Source organism: Coturnix japonica, chromosome 3, assembly GCF_054131305.1.
Source record: "Coturnix japonica strain WE chromosome 3, WE-NBRP24, whole genome shotgun sequence".
NCBI classification, from domain to species: Eukaryota; Metazoa; Chordata; class Aves; order Galliformes; family Phasianidae; genus Coturnix; species Coturnix japonica.
In genome coordinates this window covers 75,207,294-75,228,759 of record NC_140665.1, presented here as the reverse complement: position 1 = coordinate 75,228,759, position 21,466 = coordinate 75,207,294, and the positions used below count along the sequence as shown (strand labels likewise).

The following is a 21,466-nucleotide window of genomic DNA, read 5'->3' as shown; positions in this document are numbered from 1 at the left end:
GTAACCTTGGACTGATACATAAAGAATGGCTCCATATGGATGTTTTACTTCCCCACTTAGCCTGCAGCCCTGAGTCTTAGGTGCTCTTGTAGTCTGTGAAAATCTTCCCAGAACTTAGAACAAAGGGTAAAAAGATCATAGTTGTGTCCTCTCTGCCTTTCTTCATTCATTTGTACTTAAACTATATGCTTTGTATGTCCTTCAGAAGGCAGGTTTTAAGGTACTTACTGAACTGTCTGGTGGGACACAGGGAGGTTTGGTGTGTCAAACTATATATGTCAAGAAGTGATTTTGTAAGGTTTGTATGTGAATTCAACAGGAGGATGAAACCAGAAAGTTTGTGTCCGGGTTGTAGTAGATGAGCCAGGGTAAATGTGGATACAATGAGATGAAGAAACATCCAAGATGGTTCTAACTCACTCCTGTCTGACTCTACTGTAGTGCAAGTAAGCTGCTGCTGACTGATGGATCATTCAGATCTGCTGAGAACCTGTCAGCTGCACTGTGATGGCTAGCTTAATGCAGGAAGAGCACAAAAACTGATTCAGGATCCTCTGCAATAAACAAATTACACAGAATTGCAGGGGTTGGAAGGGACCTCAGGAGATCACTGAGTCCAACAACACTCCTGCTAAAGCTGGTCCCCTACAGTAGGTCACACAGGTAGGCACCTAGATGTGTCTTATATATTGCATGTTTGTATGGAACTTCCTATGCTCAAATTTTAGGCCATTCCTTTTGATAACACACCTCTGAGAAGAGCCTGGCCTCATCCATTTTCCCCCCACCTCCCTTTAGATATTTATAAACATTAACCAGATCCCCTCTCACCAAATTGTATACAATTAACAGCTAATTGTTTTTTTTTTGAAGCAAGATATTTAACATCTGTCTGATAGGTGAACAAAGCCAATGCAAGACCTCCTACCTCAGCTATTTGACTCATACCTTCCTGCTTCCGGATACAAAATATCCATTGAAGAAAGTTATCTGGGACATGGATGAGATTTTTATATTCTTGTAGCAGCTCCTCACTTGTGGATATCAGCATTCATATTGTTCAGTGTGATTTTTCAGTGTGATATATTACCTGGGTAATATAGTGTTCTAAGCAGTTGTTTCATATAAATTCCTCATCTTTGCAGATTTCTTTATAGTGTGTTTTAAACAAGTCTTAGAAATTGCAGTTTGGAATTAGCAAGGCTGAAGATGTCATGCAACGTGTGAGATGATCTTGTTTATCTGCTCAGCTGATAGCTCCTTTGGTTGAGCAGAGTTAATCCTATTACTAGACCTCACTGGCTACATGAACCCCTTCAAGGAGCAAACATACTTTGAAAAACAAACAAACAAACATATATGTTTTCTGGGATGAAGGAAAAAGCATGTGCTGGATCTCCAAAGTTCATCAGTTATCCTGCCGGCTTTATTTAATGAAGTTCTCAGGTAACAGGGGAAGCCGAACATTAGGTAGGAGACAAAGGAGGTCAGTGTTAGAAAGAAGCTTGTAATATCGTAGAAGTTAGGTGAAACCAACATGCACTGCACATCATGTCTCCTTTTCAATTTCCACAGTGTGGATTTTCATTGGTTAATCTTTACATAATGAGAAACAACAGCAACAAAATGCTGTTATATAACTTAAAAACTAAATTAAAAAATAACCACAAAAATTTTGTTAAATTTAATCTTAATTCCTGATTTGTATTCAGCCAGTTTCTAATCCAATATGCTCTATTAACTTCTACAGTCTCAGCATGCTACCTGGAGCTACCCGTGTACTCATTCTGACTTACACTTATCACTGACTTATCACTGACAATACAGACTTAGAATGCAGACTGGCCAGATCTTTTGCTGTTTCCATAAAAATATGAAGGCTAGGCACAGAAAAACAAAATATACCATTATTCACAGTTTCAAGAGAGACTCCTGAGAGTTTGACATAGGAGCCTCGAGCACATGATGACTCTCCCCCAAACAAACACACAGAATACAGGGAGAGGGATCTTTCTGACGTAACAGATGAATTCCATGTTTTGAAGAATAAGTGAGACAGTGAAGTAATTGCAGATATGATCATTAATCTCTCTTGTCTTTTTCTTAATCTTCTAACAATTCTAACTCTCCAATTTTTTGGTAAAAAGCTTTGCTAATAGGATATTGAAATAGGAACTTTTTTCAGTGTGAATCGTTTTTTATTTCCTGTGAGCGAGCTCGATAAGAGCTGAGAGCACACAATAACACAAATCATTTTACTGATAATCCAGTACTATGTCATAGCAGTGACACTATGATAATTTGCATGTTTTTGTGACTTCACAATCGGTTGTTTCATCTTAGTGACATTGCTGTAACATTGTATGTCTGTGGGAGAAGTCTGTATCTCAGACACTGTACACACAAACCTCATTTAATTTACAGTGGTATAAATCTGAGATGACTACAGTTACCTTGCTATAGCTAGTATAATGGAAGGGTTAGGAAATGTCAGTGCTTGAGTGCACGCTCCTTATATACTTTGCATATGGAAAAGTAAAATTAAGGTGCTTTGGAAAAGCTATAAAAACTGTACTTTTTTTTCCTTGGAAGGGCACCATGTGGCCTTTTGGAGGCATGATTCTAGTTCTCTCCATTGCTAGAGTGTAGATTGCCATTATAATTTTATATTAAACATCCCTCTCTACTATTTGTCAAATGAGTTTTTACTGGAGTCCTTGTGTACGATAATGGAGGACAGAACAATGACTTCCTCCTTCTCCACTAGCATCTAAGAACCTATTTATATTCTTTCTCACTCACCTCCCCTTCTCCCACCACCCTCTCCTAGCTTTCTGCCCAGGGCAAGTGAGTGTGGAATGGGAGGAACAAGAGTAAAAGAACTCATGGGTTGAGATAGAGAAAGTTTAATAGGTGAAGGAAAAGGGAGAGGATGGAGCAAAAAACTAGTGGTGCAAAGGCAATCACAACTTTGAAAAGGGAATAAATGTCAACCTAGTCTGAAAGCAATCTATCTCGAAAGAAAAGCACTCCCTCCCCAGTTTTACTGCTTAGCACAATGCTGTATGGCATTCAGTATCTATCTGGGCATCTGTCCTAGCTGTGTATGCTCCCAACCTGTTGCCCACTCATTGTGGGAGGTAAGAAGGGAGCACAATGAGAAATGGAAAAGGCTTGGCTGCTGTGCAAACACTGTGGAGCAATAGCAAAACATTGGTGTGTTATCAATGCTATTTCAGTCACAGACCCAAAACAAAGCATCATAGTATGAAGACAACCCTATGCCAGCCAGATTATTCCTTATTCCGTACTATTTGTTGCCTATATCCAATACATCCTCAACACCCTCCTCCCCCCTAGTCTTTTTATGTATATATCATAAGTATCATTCAGTTACTCTATGGGCCATCCCCATCAGATGTCCATTCAGTTCATTTTTCTATGACTTGGAATCCATCTGTTATGGTGGGCATTCAGGAGAGGTGTAGGGTTGGATTGTGAGGCACCAAAACTAGATCAGTTTGGTCACTGGCACACTTACCCATTCCTTTACAAGGCTCACACACCTTGACGCTCAATAATTGATTTTCTCAGGTCATGTTCCTGGACAGCATTTCCAACTGACTTCTAAATTTTATGTCAAGTCATGGCTTCAGTGCATACAATAATAATCAGCAATCTGGTTACATAGGGGTATTCAAGAAACTGGGAGGCCATTGTGACGTGGGTGGGAGCATCTGCCCTGGAGAAGCAGAAGATTTCATTCTCCCTTCTTTCACAAAGTGGCTTCTGGAGTAGAGGAGAAAGAACTATTTGCCAATTGTCTCTACAAAATGGTTCCCAGAGTACTGGGATGGCAGCAGTGCAGGAGCCACATACTAGATTAGGCTGGAGGCCAATGCTTTTATCGTAACTTTCCCAGCCATAGCAAAATTAAGTGATAACACAGCAAAAGCTGAAAGCAGCCATTAACAACCCTTTGCATTTGATGTACAGAAAGAAAAAGGAAAAAGCAATGGAGCAAGCAAGGGAAAAAAACAATGCTGAGAACAGACAAGTCAGCACTGTGAACAGCAGCAGTAATAGCCTGACAAGTAACAGCTACATAAAGAGCTTTAAGTTTATTCTAGCACACTGTTATCAAGTCTCTTGCTGTCTTGAACTGTCTCGAGTACCTGTTCAGGAGCCAAAGCAGACTGCTATGGGTTGACATGTGAGTGCCAAGCAATAGCACACCTGCTTGCTCATCTCACACTCCAAGCAGGTCAGGGGAGAGAACAGGAAGACCTTAATGCTATGCAAGCACTGCTGGACAATAGCCAGAACACTGGTGCATAATCAAGGCCAGACCCAAAGAAAACAAGAAATTAAAGACTGTAGTTCATTTTCTAAGTTTTCCTAACTAAGTTATTTGCTTTCAAAGTATAAGAAAAATTCTAATGCTCTGCCTCTCATTGTGTATTTCTCTAACAGCCAGATTAGTGAATTTGCACCTGAGTTATTCAGATTCTTATCTAAAGAACTGCTGATAGCATAGACTGGCACTAACAAGTTGGTGTCTTGTAGGTTAAAAACACTATTTAAAAAATGAATGGATAAATAATTACCCTGCTTAGTGCTATCTTATACAGACACAGGAAAGTCCAGATGAGTGGAGAGGTCATTGCAAAACTGGTACATCTGGGGCAAAGTCACAGGGGGGACTATAATATGATGTCAGGAACTGAAATGTCTTAATTTTGGGTATGTGGCTTCTGGATTGAAATTTGTAGATCCCGAGCAGGACTTCAGCTTATTTGTCTGGTTGGTGAGGAGCCACAGCTACGCAAATCCAACCAGGATCGGCAGTAGCCAGAACATTGGGTGTGGAGGGTTCTTAAAGTTGCAAGCAAGAAATACTGAAAAAGTGGTGTCTGAATTTAGTCCTGTGTGTCACACCTCCCTCTTCTGTTCTCTGATATCTCCACAATTGAATTTGCAACCTGCTTAGGCAGGTTAGAAGAGAATCCTGGATCTGTATAGGAGATTAGAAATCACCCCTTTGCCAGTGATGATGCTCTCTGATTTTAACCTTATAAAGCTTCAAGTTAGCACTTAGAAACAGTGATAGTTTTCAACACAGAAAATCTGCCACTGATGTGAAACAGTCTGAAATTTAGGCTAATCAAACTTAAAAGTAAATCTGTTTCCAGGTGGTAGTTGAAGGGAAAATATTTACACAGCAGACTGACTCTTCTTTCTCTTTTTTTTCCCCCTCTTGGAAGCTGTCCAGATGGTTTAGAGTGTTCGGGTAAGCACTGATAGACTGTCTAGTGGGCACAGCAATAGAGACAGAGAGATTTGATATTTATTGTCCTTCCCTGAAACGCAATATGTGACTATCAGCTCCATCAAAACAGTGAGGGCCTATAAACAAGAAAGAAATAAAATAGGCTACTGAAAGGGGGACAGTGTTCTCAAGAAACTATTCAGTGTGCAGGCAAATACTGTTGCAGTGATTTCTTTGTACTGTTAAATTTATGTCTTTTACTTTTTAAGATGTTCTTTTTTATGTGTGTAAAATGACAAACTGGTAACTACTCTGTAATAAGAGAAAAATAGAGGATTTGAAAAAACTGGCTAGAAATCATTCCAGAGTTTCTGCCTTGGTCTGTCACTGTGGAATTTGTTATGCAGAGCTTGAACGCTGTTTCTTTGGATCCTCAAGCAAAGTGACATAATGCCCTTCCAGCACGACTGCTGTAGGGTTCTCAGTTCAGGAGCCAGGGCGGTTGTAAGCCTAATGTGGTATCTGGCAAGGCTACATACGGTTCCTTGCACCCTTGCATGGAGCTTATCCAACTCAGTAACTGTGGTCCAGTTTAGCCTTCAGAAGAGTGATACTCTAGATAAAAATTCAAGTGAACTGCTCAGAGATCATAAAATGTCTGAAACTTTCTTTACTGTAGTGGAGAGAGTAAATTTCTGCTGAGCACTGCAGTTTTCTAAATATTATGAATTTCTAAATATTATGTATAGCTTTCTAAATATTATGCTTTCTAAATATTATGTATAGCTGTTTCATGGTAAAGTAGCAGGTATGTACCTGTGAATTATCCCACCATATAAAGTTAATATCTGTCAAAGACTGGATACATTTTGGAGATGGATAGGACAAGTAATTCACTACACCACTGTACCACTTGTAATCATGATAATATAATAAATAAAATTCTAAGAAACACTTTGAAAGCAGTTGTAGTTCATCTATAAGTAAACATTACATAAATTCATTGCAGTTCCATTATAATTTTTGTGGCTTTCTTGTTTCTTTAATACCTTGCCATTTCTGTTCTTCCAAAGACCAAAGAAAACAAAGAAAAGGCTGAAAGATGTTTCTGACAGTCTCATTCCCAAAAGAAACAAATGGAAGAGGGGAATCCATTATTTTTCTTTCAGTGCTCTGAGATGTCACCTAATCTCAGTACAAGTAAAATGTTCTAAGAGGAAAATCAACAAATATAGTTGGCATGTCCATTGTAAAGTTATAGGTTACATGGCCAACTTGAAATATGTGCATGCGGAGTTCCTGTGTAGGATGGTTAATTTATATCATTTAGCTGTGGTTTCTTGTGATAGGATGACTACTACAGTTCACTCCCTGGTGTTTCAGCCTCTCTCTCCTTTCAAACTCCTGTCATTGTCAGATTGGATAATATTCAGATTGTCCAAGCAGCTTAACAACATGATGAATCACTGAATCATTAAGGTTGGAAAAGACCTCTAATGTAACGATTGTCTAAGTCTGATTGTCCACTTGCCAATATTGTCTACTATCCCATATCCCTTTCCTTAGTATCCCTTCTACACATTTCTTGAACACCTCCAGGTTGTTCAACCACTTCCCTGTCCATCTCATTCCATTACCTGACCACTCTTTCAGAGAAGTATTTCTTAATATCCAACTTGAACTTCCCCTGGTGCAACTTGAAGTCAACCACCACCTAGCCACAACCTCCCTTCAGGAAGTTATAGAGGGCAATAAGGTCTCCCCTGAGCCTCCTCTTCTCCAGGCTAAACAATCCCAGTTCTCTCAGCCACTCCTCATAAAACTTGTGCTCCAGACACCTTACCATCTTCATTACTTTTCTCTGGACCCACTGCAGGGCCTGAATGTCTTTCTTGTAGTAAGGGGCCCAAAACATGGGGTTTTTTTGGGTTTTTTTTTGACACTTTGATAACTTAATTTTGAGAAGCCCTTTTGGACTTGGACTTGTCGTGCAGAGGTGAGGGATGTTTGTTCCTGGGTATTTGATGACTATGTATCCTTTTGTGGTTGTTGAATGAATGGCAAACATAACAACAGCCTGACTTTAGCATGTAACTATCCAAATAATAGAGCTGTAGCTGACATGGGCCTCCTTTTTATAAAAGCCTTTGTTTTTGGAAGCCTACAACTAGAGAGATTACTGAAATAAGTATTTAGCCCATGGGAGAGGACTAACAAATTACTTTGCAGAATCAGTTATATAAGCTCTTCAAAAATTCTGTCCAGATATCTTAGGAAAAAGTTAGCTAATGGAAAACTAATGTTTAGACTGTTCTGTGCGTAATTTTTCTTGTTTTCTTATTTTTGTTTATTTATATAATACTGGGAATACACATGCACATATGTTCATTCTCCTGGGAGAGCTGTGCTGAGTAAGGCTTTCTATTGTAATCCTAATCAGATCAGTGAATGAATGTCATCTGTCCCAGAGAACTGAGCTGCCCTTTTTAGGAAGGATGCTAACGGCTTATTCTCAATGGCCCACAGTATTCACTTGGTCAGTAGCAGAGTGCTCATTCAATGCATTTAAATTATGAGTTGTCCATTATTTCTTGTAAGAGTACCTTGCCTCTTTTATAAGAATAGAAAGGTCATGGTCATATGTAAAAGAACTGATTGCTAAAGAGAAACAAGTTAAAAAAGCTTGGCAATAGAGATCTGTTTATATGCTGTCCAATGAACGATTACATTCAAAAAAATCTGCTTCAAAAAGCATTGCAGGCTACATTTGGGTAGGCTGCTTGTTTTTCTACTTCTTTGTGTGGTGAACACTTGATAAACAATAAGAATCTGTCTGAAATACTTAACAAGTTCCCTCCTTCACTTCTTGCAAATTTAAAGCAAAGGTGAACAAAACTAAGTTGCTCCTTTAAAAGAACTTACTGGAAATGATTTTATTTACTGTCATTGAAACTGCAGTCGGTAAAATGTTTTCTATTCTCAGTTGCATTAACATATAGACAGTATCTGTATAATTGCTGACTGGTAGATGAAATTTGCTTTGTGCTAATGTTTTACTTTGGCCCAATGCCATCACTCTTTTGTTATTGTCCTTGAAGGAAAATTATTTATGCTGATCTACAATATCATCAATTTTTACTTTGTTGTGCAGCAAATATTTTCTAGTAGCAATGACAGTGTTATTTAAACAAGTCTCAATCTACCTGCTTAACAAACCATCAGCCACATTGTTTGTGGCAGTGTCTGTAATCACATCTAGTCTCATAGCAATAGGAATACAGCATACATAAGGAGCCTGTATCATAGTCAAGATGCAGCTGCTCCTGCAGCCAGGAACAACTTGGTAGTTGTTGCTGAGAAAGCAAGAGATGCCCTGCAAATGGAACTTCTATAGAGCAGAGAATTCCTGAGGGCCAGAAGCTTTCCTACCAGGATAAGTTGGCATAAAACCCACATAAATGCCAGGAAGCTGTAAGGCATTTGTATCATAATAAGGCATCAAATCCCAATTGCCAGAATTCCTGTCCACCAGGTAAAAAACTAAGCAGCTCTTTCTTTGTGGTAGCATTTGGGCAGTGAATGTGAGTTAACAGCTGGGGCAACTTTGCTTTTGAAGACCTTTTCAGCCACAGCCATTTTCAGCCATTTTTTATTCTGTCTAGCACTCCTCATTCTCTGTAACCTTTCATACCCTCATCTTCATGATTTATCACTGATATTTATGTGTCTTTTCAACTTTTCCAGAGGGATTGTGCATCTCTGTCATTGATTATTCATGTCATCTGTCCCCTTTGTTTTATTAGCTACTAAATTTGCCATGGTTTTATATGTTAATAAAGTGTAATTAGCAGCTCTGGGAAGCACAAGGGTCGTAATAAGTAATACAGTCACATTTCTGTCTGTGCATATAGCTGCCTTTTGCAGTGGGGCCATAGGTGCAACTTTGCCACATCTGTGAATATTTCAGTATATCAGCTGATTTCTGAGTGCCTTTAGGCATGGGTGTACCACAATCAAGACAGCACTACTCTGCTGCCCCCAGCAAAGCCAGTATGCCTGTGGGCTTGATGGTGAGGATATGGAAGTAACCTGCTACTGGTAGTGAAGCACAGTGCTGAGCAGGGAGCCATTGCATTGTTTCAGCTGTAGGAGGCAATGTGGGAATCCCTTAGATAGCAAATGTGTTGGGCTCCTGCCTGACATTGGCACCATTTTCCTTTCTCAGCCTCAGTCATGGTCTTTCTATTTTGCAGAAATATCCACAGACCTTCTCCTTATAAAGGTCAGGTGAAAGGTGGGGTGTGTTAAGAATATGTTATCTTTCATATATTACCAGGAAAGCCAGAGATATTCACTTTAAACTCCTGCCACATACAAAAGTAAAGCAAAACTGATGAGTCCTTGTGACTGTAGTATTTGAGATCACGTTTCTCAAAAATCACTTAAGAAACTGCCTTACCAAAGTGATTTCTGTTAAATTTTATAGAGCTATTATGCATTTTTATAACATTTTTTTTCCAAGTATTTTGAGGTAATATATTTTCATTACAGACATTAATAAGGAAACTCCTGTTTGAAATCTTAATGCTGCTTTATTTGCAAGTGTGGTGCTTTTTCTTCCTAACCCCCAATTAAGCACAGAAATGTTGATAGCATTATACTGAGCTTTGTAATGCGGATATTTCAAAACATGGGAGACATTTCTTCTAGCTGATCACCTTTTGGTTGTTCAATGTTCTGCTCATTTTAAAACAAATGAATGCATCGGGTTTTGTGCTCTTGCAATCATACGCTTAGTTCAGCTCATTAGTTAATCTTTAGGGTCCTTTCAGAGAGTGAATCCAGATTTCATAATCAGCAAAAATGTGGGATAAATGTAGGTGTTCTTCTAGAACAAAAGATTGATAATTAGCACTTGCAGAAAGCTTTTGATGATTGGTTTCTGAGGGTTAATGTTCATAGATACTGGTGCAAGAGCCAGTCACAAAGTCACTGTCAGATAGAGGAATGCAGCTCTAATCCTTATGGTTATTAATCCTAGTCTGTGACTATTTGCACACCCAGATTTTCTTTCACATTTCTTATGAAAATATGAAAAGAACATGGTCTTAGAGTGGTGATGGATTTAAAGCTAATTGAAACGTCAGGATTAGGGAAAATAAACGGCTTGAAAATGGTGATGCAAGATGATGACTCAACTGAGCAGTCTTCTCTTGGACACTGGTGATGCGAACAGGTCACTAGGGGCTCATGAAAACTGCCTGTACTCTTGAAAGGAAGGAAAACTCCTGGTGGGTGGTGAAAATGATGTTTGCCTTCAGCCACACAGCTGCAGAAATGCTTGCAGTAGCTGCCTGCCTGCAGGTTGATTGCTTATGGTCTACAGGTTTATTAAGAGTAGCTTAAGCCAATTTATATCTGCCCAAAAGCCAAAAGGATGCCCTTATTTTTCTCACTGTGGGTTGTACTCATCCACTGCTTCTCTACCTTTGGCTCCAGAAACCGTGTGACACCTGTGAGGATAAACCCAGGGTGAAAATAAAGGCTAGTTCTCAGATCAGATGCTATCTTCCCATGTTCTTGCTTATGCAGCTCATGTTCCTCATGGCTTTTCATCTGCTTTAGCAGAACCAGGCTGTATCCTTTTCAGATTTAACAGCATCTGTGCAATTTTCTGTTTTTATTCTTAGAGGTCAAGGGCTTAATTGATCATCTTTTGGCAGAGCTTCAGTATTGCTTATTACTCATCTAGGTATATAATGATTACATCGCTCTCTTTTCATCCGTGGCATTGTTGGATTTGCTTCCAGTAACGTTTCAGCTCATGCCATGGCCTAGTTGTGAGATCTGTCAACTTTATCTGGATTTACTTTGTGCCTATTAATTTTAGATATATGTTAAATCAGAAATTAGCATCTGCTCATCACCCTCAAGGATTTTTTGTTGATGGAAATGTGTCTATTTCCTCTTTTTAATTGTATTTTTAATGCCAAAGTTAGGTAGAACAGACTGTCCATAAAAGTAACAAAGAAGGGACTTAGTACTGTCTCGAATATCTCTATATGTTAGCATTTTAAAATGTAACACTAATAGTTCTGTGTTCAAATAATAAGCAGGATCTGTCTGCAAAGTCTATTTTCCAATCCATGATGCTGATCAATACAGGAGACTGTACCTTCCTATGTTCTGGTGTGACTTTATTCATTCAGGCATTTAATTTCCCTGGCAGTGAAAGCAAATAAACTTAGCATTTCTCAAGGGGCCAAATAAGTAGGTGGTATTCATTGGAAATTATGTATCACACTTGGAGAAACTTTTTTTTTTTTTTTTTTGCTTCCCACTTAGGAGCTGAGAAGTCTAAATGCAGACACAAGTTACTGTAGGGTAGGCTTTAGTAAACTTTGGTTGGAAGATAGAAGGTTCCTAATCTTACACACTGTTATGGCCTTCCACCAACAGCCAGGTCAAAGAATGATTTCTGCTTTTCAACTAGAGCTTCTTTTGCTTAACTTACATGGTTCCCTGTCACTGTGGGTGATTTGTGAGTATACAGCTTCAGGAGAAGGCAGAAGAAGTGGAGGGAAACAAGTGGGTAAAGCAGATATTACTGGACAAAGATTGAGGTTGAATTTCAGGGAAAGCAGCACCTGTAACTGTTACAGTGAGAAATCAGTCTCAAAAACTAACAAGATCAGAGGATAAGGAGCACTAACGGTGAGGTCAGGAACATTGCAAACCGCCATCACACAGATGGCTAGTATGTGGAGGTCCAGACACTACCTGTTACTGTTGTGTATTGAAAGTGTATGTGTGTACAGTCAATATTTAAAGGGATTTCTCTTACTGAATGCTTTTAAGTGTAACTGATTTTAGATGTTTAGAGATAGCTGCTATGTAATGATGGGTACAGAGCTGGAATTTCCTGACACTTACATAGTATTTTACATGTCATAAGCAGTTAAGTAGGGATTAATATTTCCACTTTACAGTAATGTGGAGGAGGAAAGGAATCTGAACTGGGTGCTTTTATTGTTTGCCAGTGGCCATGGAGGAAGTCTTTACTAAACTGCTAAGAGAACCTGAAACTTCCTGGCATCTTGCTATTTGCCAAAACAGTTCACTAAGTTGCTCTTTGTCTTCACTGTTTCGCTTAAAAACTGAAGTTTATCAGCTTATCTGATGATAGAAGAGTAGTAGTTTTACAAGAGTGATAGTGAAGTCTGTTCCACCATAGAAGAAGTGAGGAGGTCAGCTGGAGTTTTCCACGCTTGTATTTTGTTTGCCGAAATGCGTGTTGGAAACCTCAACAGAAGCTTGTTTGCATTGTTAGGCACCTAATTACTTTTAAATATATCTGCCATGGATTTCCTGTTCATGCAAATCCATGCTTATATTTCTCTACCAAATAAAGTAGTGAAAGGTGTTTTAGTTAGAGAACGTATGCGTTTGTTTCATTTCCTTTGGAGTTGGTGACATCATTACCTTAAAGAATAAGTCTGCATAGGTGAAAATGTATGGTGAAAAAGTATCAGTATTTTCCTGAGCGTTATTACATATCACCCTTTGCTCTGATACAGAGCATGGGAAGATCAAACAGGAACACATGAATACAGATGCTGACTCTCTTTTTCTTTTTTTCTTCTAGGATTATGATGGCTTTTTTGAATCAAAGGAGAGCAACACCGTCTTCTCCTTTCTTGGACTGAAACCTAGTTTGGCATCGAAGGTCAGTGTAATATGGCAGACTTTTCGTGGAATTCTTGAAATATTGAGACTAAACTTTCCTTAAACTGAATGAATTTTGCATCTAGATGCACAGCTACCATGGTAGCTATTCATGTTAGTGAGGTAATTGAAATAGTCGCAATGAAAAGTCAAGCATTTAAAATAAAAAATAAGCATACACATATGAGGTAATTTAAGTCCACACATAAATGAAGTTTGAGAAATATATTTTTGTGTCACATTATCAATGTAAATTGAAAGCAACTGGCTTTTTTAGTTAGTGTAATAAATGAGATTTTGTTGCCACCTGAAAGCGTGAATGATACTTTCAAATGGCTTTATAGAGCACCTTTGGGCATTAGATTAGAAACGTAGGAGAGGATTTTCTTCCCTTTGCTGCTGTAATGTAGCTGTGGTTGGTAGTAGTGCTGCTTCAGGCCTGGATGGTAGCTGTTGGGTATGTACAGAGTTACACTTCTGTCAGGAGTTTATTTCTGGACTGCCTGGAGGAGAGGAGTAGGAGGGAACTTCATCAGGGAACTACAAAAGCAGGTTATTTTGGCAGCCAGCCTTGCTTTGGAGCTTGAAGAATTAGTCTTAGGAAAAAGATGTTCTACTGCAATCAGAAATAGCAGCTTGTATGCAGTTATATTCCTGGGAAGGAGCCTGCTATAAACCTGGAGGACTGTCATTACAAGCTTGGCTGGATCACTCTATCAGTCTGGTATTGTTTCAGAGGGATGTCCCCTTAGCTGTTCTGTGTACCAGGGGTAGGAACATCCTATCTGTGAGAGTCACAGACAGAGAAAATGTTATGTATTCATAGCATTAATTATCTCTTTTTCCCTCTCTCTCTTTACTTTTAAATAGGAATCGTAACCCTAGAAAACCTCTCTGAAGTATCAACAACTGCATCTTCTGGATGAATGACCCTGTTCTTTAGCACATGACAGCTTCACTTATGGATCACTGTGATAGAGCAAACATGTATCCTTAGTAGTAGTCTGCTTGCTATAAGACGGTGCTCTCCCACCAATGTGGAGTTAATAAGATGTTTGTGAAATAGGATTAAGGCTGGGCTACGCATCTTCCTTCTTAAAAATACTCATTGATAGTATCACTTTTATCTTCAGACTGCTTTTGCAGCTAGCACTGATATTCTAATAGACACATAGGTTTAAAGGTAAGAAGTGGAAGTGCAGGGCTTCTGTCATGAATAAATTCATACAGACATGTTCATTATGTTTTTAATTCTACCAACTACTGTTTTTGAAATCACCTCATCAGCACAGCTAAAATGCTGGTGGTTATTAGAATGTTTGTGCTAACTACTATCCAGAAACTACAAACTGTTGGTCTTAACATCTTAAGATCTCAGTTCAAGCCAAGAACTGCTGTATTTTTATTCTACATTTATTTATTGTTATGTTTATGCTAGATCATTTTTATTGTAAGAAACATGAGTTGCTAACATTTGTCATGGAAACTTGATTTTCCTCATGATACCGGTTCTTTAAAAGTAGTTGTTATCATGAATGGGGTGCCAAAGTAAAATATTTTGACATGGGAAATGAAGGTGAAATGCATGTGCAATCATGTGGTGAAACTGTACTGGTTAGTTCAAAAGAAGAGGTCTCATAGCAAAAGATGACATGTTAACTCTTCTCTGAGAAAGATTTAACACCTAAAATTGGAGCTATATAGTTGGACTGTCTAAAAATGAATTTTTGCCAAACTTTGAGTTGCCCTGTAATCAAACACAGCTCCACCATTAGCCACGTAAGGGTCAAAGAGATACTTTCAGAGAGCACTCAGTCCCCTGTATTGGTAAACACTCTGCCATTGTCTGACCACATACCTAACTTGCACAGCTGTCGTCCTACTTATGTCCCCACTAATGGAAATGTGGAAGTGCCTCAAAGACAGTGAGAAAGCTGAGCGTGTACTTTGCTGGACAAGGCCATGACAGTCAGCTCAACGGAGGAACAGGAGCCAGGTGGAGATTGTTTCAGTAGAACTGTACTGACAAACATAGCAGATGCAAGGCCTGTGACTTGCCAATAACCATCACAAAACATGTTCTGGAAAGAAGTCAAATTGCTTTCTGTGTTTTGAATCAAGTCTGGCTGATAAAATAAGAGCTATGTTGTAAACTGTCTGATTCTCAAGTGACTTCATAATGACTGGATAGTGCTACTCAAATACACATCCTCATATCTTTGTATAAATGAAGGACAACCAATCATGTAGGAAAGCCTTTCTGCAACCACAGAATCTCTGAAGCCCAACTTCTAAAGGGTGTCGGAAATGAACCCTGTCTGTGTAACAAATCTCACGCTGTATTGAAGTCGATAACCGTGCCATCCTATATGAGTTAGTTGGAAAGGACAACTAGCAATCATCTTATCCAGCTTTCTATAAACCAGGACTAACACCAACACTAGCTCAGGTCAGATATGGGTTTGTTTAGCAGTGTTAAAAAGATCCAGAGATGGAGATCTCATAACCCTGTATTTAACCAATGCTGATGCTGCAGTAATCTCCTAGCATCCAGCCTGTGTTCCCAGGTAGTAACTTGCAGCTATTCCTTTGCTTCCTTTTCCAGTTCTCACAGGAAGAGTTTGGCACTGCCTTTTTGTACCCCCAAGATAGTTATAGGATACTATTAGATAACCTCTTAGTCTCCTTGCTAGACTAAACAAACACAGCTTTGTTAATCTCTCCTCATAGACTGTGCTTCAGGTCCCTGGCTTCTTTGGTTTGATGGAGGGCTACTCTCTCCAGTTTCCTGAGCTAGAGAAAAAGTGGATAAAGTGTTTTAGAAGTAGGACTCATCAGTACCAAGTAGTGCACTGCTGGCTTATGCCCAACCTGACTTTTACCAAATCCTCCAGTCTCTTTCAGTGGATGTATTACTCAGTCAGATGTTCCCAGCCTGTGCTGATGCCTCAACACCAGAGACAGAACTTCACTTTTGTCCTTTTCAGAATTCAGGAAGTTTCTGTTAGCCCAGTCTTCATGGCTACTGAGATCCCCCAGGACTTAAGCGCTGCCAGCTGTTAACAGCCTCTGAAGTTCTATGTTGTTTGCAGTTTTACTGAGGGTAGACACTAGATATTTCTCCAATATCTCCCTGCCAAAGATGCTGACTGATAGAACTTTAGCCTCTCGGGTTTTGGACAAGAGCCTACTGAAGACTATAGAGGTATGACTTGAACAATGTTCATGACTACCAGTTTCTGAAGTAAAGAACAGGTTAACTTCCTTTTGGTGTTGTCTCAGCTACAAGCTGCTTATGGCTTTGTGACTTTTCCCTTTAGCACAAAGGCAAGAAAGCTTTATAAAAGGAGACGTTAAGCTTTAAAATGATATCCATCCATTAACATTTGGACCCTCTTTGGTCCCTCCTTGGACCCCTGGGTGCCTCCTCAGCTCAGCTAGAGGGGCTAGATGGAACAAGAACACACAGATTTTGTGTCCATGGCTGTATTTACTAGTCAAAGTCTTGGTTAGAGCTAGAGCACCTTCTCTAGATGACCCCTTAATGGGGATTGATAACAAATGCATGTGTATGCATTTGTGTATACAAGTATGTGTACATGCATTTTTAGGATTTATGTTGTATGTAGTAAGTTATTTCACTCTTGTCACCAATCCCATATTTTCATGAGACTTGAGCTTTACAATAAGAAGGGAGTGTGACACGAGGTAGAGCTGTACGTTAGCAAGTTCTATGTAATATATATTTTTTTTTAAGTTGAAGATTCTTTAACTTTGAAAAAGAATACAGATAGAAATTCAGATAATTACACAAATTCAGTTAATTACAGAGAAGCCATCCTGGATTTATCATGTACTTGATATATTGTAAACTTAGAAAACTGCCTGAAGTCCCGCTCTTGAAAAGTTCACACAAGTGAGTAAATCCACTTGAGTAATCTTAGGGGAAATCCCTGGCTGTCTGTTGCAACAGGCAAAATCTCACTGAATTCTCCAGGGATGAAATTAGTTTTACAGAATTTCTCTTGAATTTTGGTAATTGTAGAATAGAAATCTCCAGCTAAATGGAGAGCGAGTTCTGTTGCAGTCAAAAGGTGAAAGTAGCTTACTTCAGAGCATTCCTGTGGGTATCATCAGTTGTATGGAGGACAACGCTAGCTTCAAAGATATCCTGCTTGTTTGCATGGATTGGCAGTGTAAGTCCCTTAGAATGTTTTCTTTTGGATTACAAGTGGCTAGCTAAAAGCCAGGAAGTATATGTGTAGCTTGAATGTGATTTTTGCCTGTTGTGCAACAGCCTTATTTTTTGTAATTAAAGTAAGTAGAGTTCTAGTTTGTTACACAAGATGATCTGGAATTTTTTAAACCAGTTTTGTAATAATGAGATGTAGCTGTCAGATAATGGAACAGTTCTGTGGAAATGAACCATTTATTGAAAGAAATAGGAAATTCCTAGTTTTGTTGAAAATATTTTGCATACAAATGTATGAAATGATCCCAATTTTTAGCTAATATTTGTAATCATCCCCACTTTTTAAAGGAGAGAGTAGTGTGAGCTACACTTTAAGTCTTTGTACCTAGCTGAAGTTGTTGTGTGGGCTTATGTGCACATACACATTCACTGTATCAGTGGCTTTATAGAGATGTTTTTGCTTGCGCCACACACTGCTGGATAGTGCCTTGCCAGAGAGGGGACTGTTACTGTCAGGTCTTCTCAGATGTGCTCAGCTTTGAACTCACAAAGGGGTAGTTTCTATTATCACTATTTTTTTAATCATTCAGTATGTTGATTTTATGGCCTGAGTCAAGAGGCCACGTGCTTTGGCTGTTTAGAATCAAACCTCCCAAGGAAGCAGGTGTGGAATAAAGCCCCTAAATCCATCTCTATGCTTTAAAATAACTCTCTTATGGAAGCATTGAGCAGCCCGAGTGTTATCACTGAAATGGAAAGAGGCTGCCAGCTCTTTGCGGGCTTCTTGGTTGTCCATCCCAGTCCCCACACCCCACTCAGGCCTTTCATTAAGGGAGTCCAGTTCCTGTTGGAATCCCGTGGTAGCAAAGTGGGAGCCTGAGACTTTAGGCAGTGACTTGTTGCAAGAGAACTGCCTTCACAGGAGCACAAGACTGCGATCTTCACCAGGTTGTGCCAAATCCTATCAGTTTTAAGCAACTTCCCCACTGGTTTCACCAGAGCTTTGTGTGTGCGGTGCAGGGAGAAGTAAGCAAGGGCTGCTCGCCCCTTCACCCTGAGGAATTTGGGAGGGGAAATGGAGAGCAGCTTCTTGAGGGCATTCCTTCAGCCAGGGCAGATCCACCTCACTCCCTTTTTCCTGTTCTTTGCCTCATCCTCTTATGCTTCATCCCATCCCGCGCAGACCTGCGTGCAAAGCTCCTGCTCCCCACCGCTTGTAACACTGCAATAGCAGAGCTGGTGCTCCCCTCGACACGCCTCGGTGTTGTGTATCTCGGTGCGGGAGGGAGCATGTTGCATCCTAGACTGTGTACACGTGGAGTTTTAAATTATGTATTAAAACTGTGCTCGTCTAATAAAAAAAAATGTAATTCGGAAAAGGTGTTTGGGCTGTGTTGTGTGCGCCGATGGAAACGATGGAGAAACGCCGCTCTTTGTCCTTGCTGCAGCTCCCTCTGGTGACAGCCTGGTGCTGTGGCTTGGGTTCATAGAATCACAGAATCACAGAATTGTAGGGGTTGGAAGGGACCTCTAGAGATCCAACCCCCCTGCCAAAGCAGGCTTCCTACACCATGTCACACTGGTAGGCGTCCAGGCAGGTCTTGAATATCTTCAGAGAAGGAGACTCCACCACCTCCCTGGGCAGCCTGTTCCAGTGCTCCATCACCTTCACTGTAAAGAAGTTCTTGCGCACATTTGTGTGGAACTTCCTATGCTGAAGTTTCATCCCATTCCCCCTAATAATTAATTATAATAATTAATTGTACGGTGTACTATGGAAATGTGGGGTGGCTTGGGCCAGTAGCTGTACTGGGAGTGCCTGTGGCACCTCTCTGTGCCACAGTGCCCGGAGGAGGTATAGCTGAAGGCTTGTTTTCTTTTTGCTGCTCTTAATTTGTGTGCTAATGAGAAGAGGAGGGAAGAATGCGGTTGTGAAGAGGCAGAGGTGGATGATGTACTGATGGGCTTTTTGGCTGTGGGAGCTAATATAGCTCAGTTGCTTTTAAGCATGATATGAGCAGCATACTAATATGTTCATATATACATTTTTTATCGTTTAATTATAAACTTTCTAATTAAAATTATATCTGGAGAGGATATAACTTTATGATAGGATCATAAAATCGTTTGAATTGGAAGGGACCCTTAAAGGTCATCTAGTCCATTTCCTCTGCAGTGAACAGGGACACCTACAGCTGGATCAGGTGCTTAGAGCCCCTCCAGCCTGAGCTTGGATGTCTCCAGGGATGCCCCATCCACTACCTCTCTGGGCAACCTGTCCCAGTGCCTCACCACCTTCATCATAAAAATCTTCTTCCTTATATCCAAACTAAATCTTCCCACCTTTAAGTCTGAAATCATTTCCCCTTGTCCTATCAGTACTTCCTGCCTCAGCTTCCTTTCCCAATACACCCACAGTGCCCTTTCTTTACCCACTGCAATTCTCTCTTTTTGGATGGGCATTGCAGAGCATGCACAGCTCTTTCCTGATCACTATGTTTCTTTCTCTGTGTGGGGAAAGCCCAGGCTCACACAAGCCGAGATGTGAAACAAGTCTGACAGAACCAACCTGCTGGTGTACGCTTCTCACAGAGTGATTTAGAGAGTGGTTGTGGCAGCAGGAGAAGCCTTCAGAATTATTTTTGGCACCCAGATGGCACAGCAAAGCTGCTCAGGGAGCCGGTGTGGGCAGGCTTGGAGGCTGCTTGGTGTTAGGACTTTCCCTGTGGCTTATTGCTGGTTCCTTGCTATGCTGAAGGCTCTCAGATGCGCCTTGGTGTCTGCTGTCTCCAGTGATGTGACCATTGGTATGGACTGCACATTATGATCATAGAATCACTGAATGGCTTGGATTAAAAGGGACCTTAAAATCCACCCAGTTCCAACCCCCTGCCCAGAGCAGGTCACCAGCTCAGCTGCCCAGGGCCCATTCAACCTGGCCTTGAGTGTCCCCAGATATGGGGCACCCACAGCTCTCTAGGCAGCTGTGCCAGGGTGTCATCACAGCCTGAATGAAAAATTTCTTCCTACCACCTAACTTAAATCTCTCTTCTTCTAGTTTAAAGCCTTTCCCCCTTGTTCTGTCACAACCAGATGGTGTAAAAAGTGATTCCCCTTCCTACTTATAAGCTCCCTACAAGTACTTCCAATACTTGCTGTTCCAAGTAGCAATGAGGTCTCCCCGGAACCTTCTCCAAGTTGAACAAGCCCAGCTCCCTCAGTCTGTCTTCATAATAGAGGTGTTCCAGCCCACCTTTATAATCACTAGCACCAGCGATATAAATTTCCTTCACCATGCTTTCTCTTCAGGGTTTTCGTATCCTTTAAATTTTTTCCATTTTCCTCCTTATTTTCTTGGCTGTGTCTTCCCTTTTAGGTGTTCTCTGTGAGCGGCACACATTTTGGTTCAAGCTGTGAAGAGTCTTTCAGTCAGATTTGTTGCACAGCATTTCTGTGAAGTGCATTCCCAAGTCACAAAGACACTTTACTGCACCACCAGTGCTGCTCCAGTAAGTCTGAAACACTTTGGCCCTCAGAGGTGATTTCCAGTCCTTTGGACCTCTGAGCAGTTTGGGGACCATCATATACCTACAGACGTCTGCAGAACTGACTATGTTTCAGGGAACCAACATTTCACAGCCTATGCTAAGAAGCCCACCTGAAGGCATTTGTCAATGCTTCTGGTGGCTCAGTCCACTACAGATGTCACATACACTTGCCTGGGTGCAAGAAAATATGTGTGCACTACCAAAAATCACTGGTGGTTCCATAGGAAAAAAATCAGGAAAGTGGGTGCTTTAATTCCTGCAGAGAGCAGAATTCATGATTTAGAGATGAAACAAAGACAGGGACGGTGTAGGTATTTGCTTTCAGTGTTTGGCAGAGGCCTTGTCACTTAACAGTTTCTCATTTTAGCTCTGCCTGAGCTAATGCTCCAGTTTAGCATATTTCCAGGGCATGTTGTGTGGGCAGATGAAAGAGCTGCATTTGCTAAATACATGAATTAATCATTCTCTTGACATGCTTTAACCTTTGATTAATTCAAGATGTCAGAAAAATCGATAGACAGGGATGCGCTCCTTGAACTTACACCAGCTGCAGGGCTAAAACGAAGACCTTGGGAAGACCTGAAGTATGCAGCAGTCTTTTTAAAAGCCCTTCCACTCTCCTCAGCCATGTACCAAACCTGTGTCTCTCACAGCAGCCAAGTGCTATCGGCAGCAGTTGTGAGGAGCTCTGCCCCTTCCCACTCCCTGGACATCTCTCCTTCACTTCCTGTC

At 40.4% G+C, this 21,466-nt stretch overlaps 1 protein-coding gene across 1 annotated transcript in view; it reads left to right on the top strand.

The window, feature by feature from the left end:
- Positions 1-18,565, top strand: part of SH3BGRL2 (SH3 domain binding glutamate rich protein like 2) — a 39,017-nt gene extending 20,452 nt beyond the window's left edge. The window contains exons 3-4 of the mRNA XM_032443489.2: positions 12,915-12,995; positions 13,865-18,565. Coding sequence (XP_032299380.2) covers positions 12,915-12,995; positions 13,865-13,873 — 90 coding nt within the window. The 3' untranslated portion in view covers positions 13,874-18,565. The remainder of the gene's footprint in view (positions 1-12,914; positions 12,996-13,864) is intronic.
- Positions 18,566-21,466: the final 2,901 nt, after the last annotated feature.